Consider the following 3,755-nt stretch of genomic DNA (forward strand, 5'->3'; position numbering starts at 1 on the left):
CGGCGGGGCGACGTCCCCGTACGGGAGACAGGAGCAGAAATGGTGTGGGAGATCGAGGTGGATGCGGGGAGCCGGGGACGGTGGCGTTTGGGGGAGAGAGCGCATGGAGGTCCCACTTGTCGGCGCCCGTCCGCGAGAGATGGTGCAACAATATGGTGTCGATGGTGCGCCGCAGTGCTTGGCCCCACTTGTTGGCGGGGCGCGCGATCGTTTTTCCGCTGCTCAAGTTCCTGCACCCTTTTCTTTCGGTTTGTTTCTCCTCTGTTTAACGAAACGAATAGCAGACTACAAAGGTTTATTTTTCAAAAAGTTTGACTACAACGAGGCCGTTTGGGCCACCTAATTCACTTGTTTGCACGGCATGACCATTTGCACGTCCCGGTTCATGCCGCGCTCGACGTGAACCGACGCGCTCCGGCGTGGACCAAGCACGCCTCGAGCTGAACACGCGCACGGCCAGGAGCTCCGCCGTGTGCACACGACCAGATTATTCATTACAAAGAAGCGGAGATAAAGGGATAAAGGTGTGGGGGTGTGCGTGGGTGGGGGAGCCAGAAACTACTGAAATTTGAGTTCGGAGCGCAAGCCGTCCACCAGCGGCAGGGCTCCGCTGCCCGTCATCGACGGCGAGCAGCTTGTAGTCGCTGCTCCCGTTGCGTTTTGCGAAGACGGCAATTGGAGCTTCACCGTAGCCTCTTACGTCCAAGAATGTCGCCGCCTCGTCGCCGTCTCCGCCTCCGAGGACAATCACTGCCGGCTTCCCAAAATCATTTCGCTGGTGGTTCCCTAGGACGATGGAAATCCCGTCGGGCAGCGTCGCTCTTGAGTTGGGCGGCGCCGCCGGGATGCGCCATGCTGTTTCTTCAGCAAGGCTTTCGCCATTGTGAATTGGGGGGAGGAGGAGGAGGAGCGGGAGCAGTGCGTGGCTTAGTCTGGACATTGTGAACGACTGAAGGTTTTAACTTTGAAGTCATGATCGAGCAGTCTGGTAGATTTTATAGATTAACAAAGTAAAAGCACGCTAAGCGATTTTGGATCAACAAATGTCCTGCTTCCTCCGGTCACAAATAATGAGAAACCAAATAATAAGCGATTTTGGATTGCCCAGTTGGGTACGAATTCTCTTTATGTGTTGAGTATAAATTTGTTTTGAAATGAATGAAATTACTTAATTTCAGCATTCGCCCATTAAGGCTATGATCCATTACTACCCTAATCAAGGTGCATTTACGAAAATATTTTTAAGTAGCCAATATCAAAGTATTTTTTATACCATTTGAAGTTTTTCTTAAAAAAAGGGTTATGGACATTTACACGTGGTTCAGAAAATACACGCTTGCTTTCTTTTTCCATGGGCATTACTGCAAGCGTCTGTTCATTCCATGAAATAAAACGGACTAGATTAAACTACCCATCAGTAATTGGCGGTGCTGTACCCAATCAACCTTTATCTTTATCTTGAGTACACGAAAACGTTAGCAGTCACGCACTACCACACGGACGAGAATCTTGCTTTATTAGTTTACTTGTTTACTTCCCACTGATTATTGGTGAGCTCCCTCTGCACGAACAATTAATACACCGGTGGTTCTGTCCGCTGCGTGATTAGGACAGTTACTCGGAGCAAACAACACTAGGCATGATGTACAAACCTAGGCAAACGCATTTAACATATATATTATAGTTGTATACACCTCCTTCCACGCAAAATTCAACGCTGGCTGCCTCTATATCCCTCGCCCCGCGCATCACCAGCACGTATCCAGGCGCTCTTTAGTTTTGACACAAAGGTTAAAACAAGCGTTACTTCAAATGGAATTACGAGTCGATGCTAACAAAGCGACGACCGCAGCTACCCTGTATGATATCGATGGCTGGATGTTCTCGGTTATAATTTTCTTATTCTTGGCGGCTGGATCAGTGATTGGATTATTGTTAGGCGACATTGTAGCATATCCTCTTGAACTCCTCGAGGTGGCCCTCGAAGAGGGACACGTACGCCTCGACGCCGCCGTCGCCGAGGAAGGAGGGCAGCAGGAACATGGTGCCCTCCATGGGCAGGTACGACGGCATGAAGTAGAACGGGCACCCGCCGCCGAAGTCCAGGTCGTAGAAGTTGATCCCCAGCCAGCTGTCCACCTCCAGGTCCGGGCACAGCACCACCTGCGACTCGTCGGCCGTGGGCGCCAGCCCCTCGGCCTCCACGGCGCCGGACGAGGCGAAGTCGATGAACGACCGGAAGTAGGCGTCGTCCACGCGGGAGACGGCGCGGTGGATCAGGTCGGCGGCGTGCTGGACGGGCCGGGAAACGAGGTCGCCGGCGTCGGCGCGCGGGAACGCCCAGAGGACCATGTTGCCGAAGTACTCGCGCGGGACCGGGGGCCGCATGCGCGCCCGCCCGTTCACTGAGATGCGGAGCCTGGTGGCCTCGCCGGCGCCCAGCCCGCGCGCCGCGGTCACCGCGCGCCAGAGGTGGCCCACCACGCTCTCGAAGGTGCTGTACCCGCGCCGCTGTGCTGTCGGCGGGAGGCCCGACGAGGCCCGCGCCTTGAGCCGCGCCACGAACTCCTTGGTGAAGAGCACCTTGTGGACCTTGATCTTGTCGTGCGCCGCGCCGCCGATCTCCTCCTCCTCGTCGCCGTCCTCGCCCGCGGCGCGCCTCTTGGCGGGCAGGTAGTACTCCGTGCCGCGGTGCGGGAACTCGACGAGCGGCGGGTCCCGCGGCTGGAACCGGGTGGCACGGTCGCAGACGGGGAGCGGCCCCACCGGCAGCCGCCGCGTCGCGAGCCCCCACGCCACGAGGAAGTTGCCCGTGGCCTGGCCGTCCGCGATGTGGTGGTGCGCCGTGAACCCGACCACCAGCGACCCGCACGCGAACCGCGTGAGCTGCACCTGCACCAGCTCCTCCACGGGGCCGTCGATGCTCGGGTGCAGCCGCAGCAGCTCCGGCGACGGCTTGAACGGCATCGACCGGGCCAGCGGCGCGTCCACCGTGGCCTCCACGAGCCGCGCGCCCGCGTCGCTCAGCAGCACGGCGGGGCGGCCGTCGGGCCCGTCGCCGAGCCGCCCCGCCCACTCCCGGTACACGGCCAGCGCCCGCGCCAGCCCTCGCTCCAGCGCCGCGTTCGGAGGGTTGGGCGGCTGGAACGCGTAGATGACGGCAATGTGCACGTCGTACGTCACCTTGTCGAACACGTTCAGCGGCACGCTGTCGCCGGTGGTCGGCGCCACGCCGCCGCTGTACTCCGGCTTCACGACCCTGGAGCTCGTGATCTTGACCTTCATGGCGTCTCTCCTCCTCGTCGTTGAGCTATGTGCATGCACATACACAGGTGAAACTACCTAGCTGTCAGCTACTACTACTTGGTGTGCTGCTCTCTGCTGTGAGCTAGCTTAGCTGAGAGAAGAGAGAGGCCGAGTTGTGCGAAGTTGTACGTGTGGTTTTGTTTTGGTTTGAGCAGTTGGGCTTTGGGTTTGTAGCTCTGGTTTGTGTTGGCTAAATACTGGGACAAACACAAGATATATATAGCTGTACAACATCTATATGCAAGCTTGAACGGCGTCATGGATATGTGAACACAGAGAGGTTGACACGGCCTTATCAAGAAGGGAGGTGGTTTGAACCGGTCCTGATGGAGCACCCGGAGCTTCATCTTGGATGTCACTATCACCAAACCCCTGCTGAGCTCTCGTGCGTGCATGACATTGCATCAGCTGGCTCTTACCTAATTGTGGATCTTTTTTCTCTGTCTAAC

General features: G+C 57.2%; 1 protein-coding gene across 1 annotated transcript; it reads right to left on the reverse strand.

Moving 5' to 3' along the window:
• Positions 1–1,738: 1,738 nt before the first annotated feature.
• On the reverse strand, positions 1,739–3,459 carry LOC112877666 (agmatine coumaroyltransferase-2-like). The gene has a single exon (XM_025942018.1). The coding sequence runs from the start codon at positions 3,283–3,285 to the stop codon at positions 1,936–1,938; it is 1,350 nt and encodes a 449-aa protein (XP_025797803.1). The 5' UTR covers positions 3,286–3,459; the 3' UTR covers positions 1,739–1,935.
• Between the last annotated feature and the right edge of the window lie 296 nt (positions 3,460–3,755).

This window comes from Panicum hallii, chromosome 9 (genome assembly GCF_002211085.1).
Source record: "Panicum hallii strain FIL2 chromosome 9, PHallii_v3.1, whole genome shotgun sequence".
NCBI lineage: Eukaryota > Viridiplantae > Streptophyta > Magnoliopsida > Poales > Poaceae > Panicum > Panicum hallii.

Excerpts from the sequence above, each read along its gene's own strand:
- LOC112877666 (XM_025942018.1), bottom strand. The coding sequence starts at position 3,285 with ATGAAGGTCAAGATCACGAGCTCCAGGGTCGTGAAGCCGGAGTACAGC.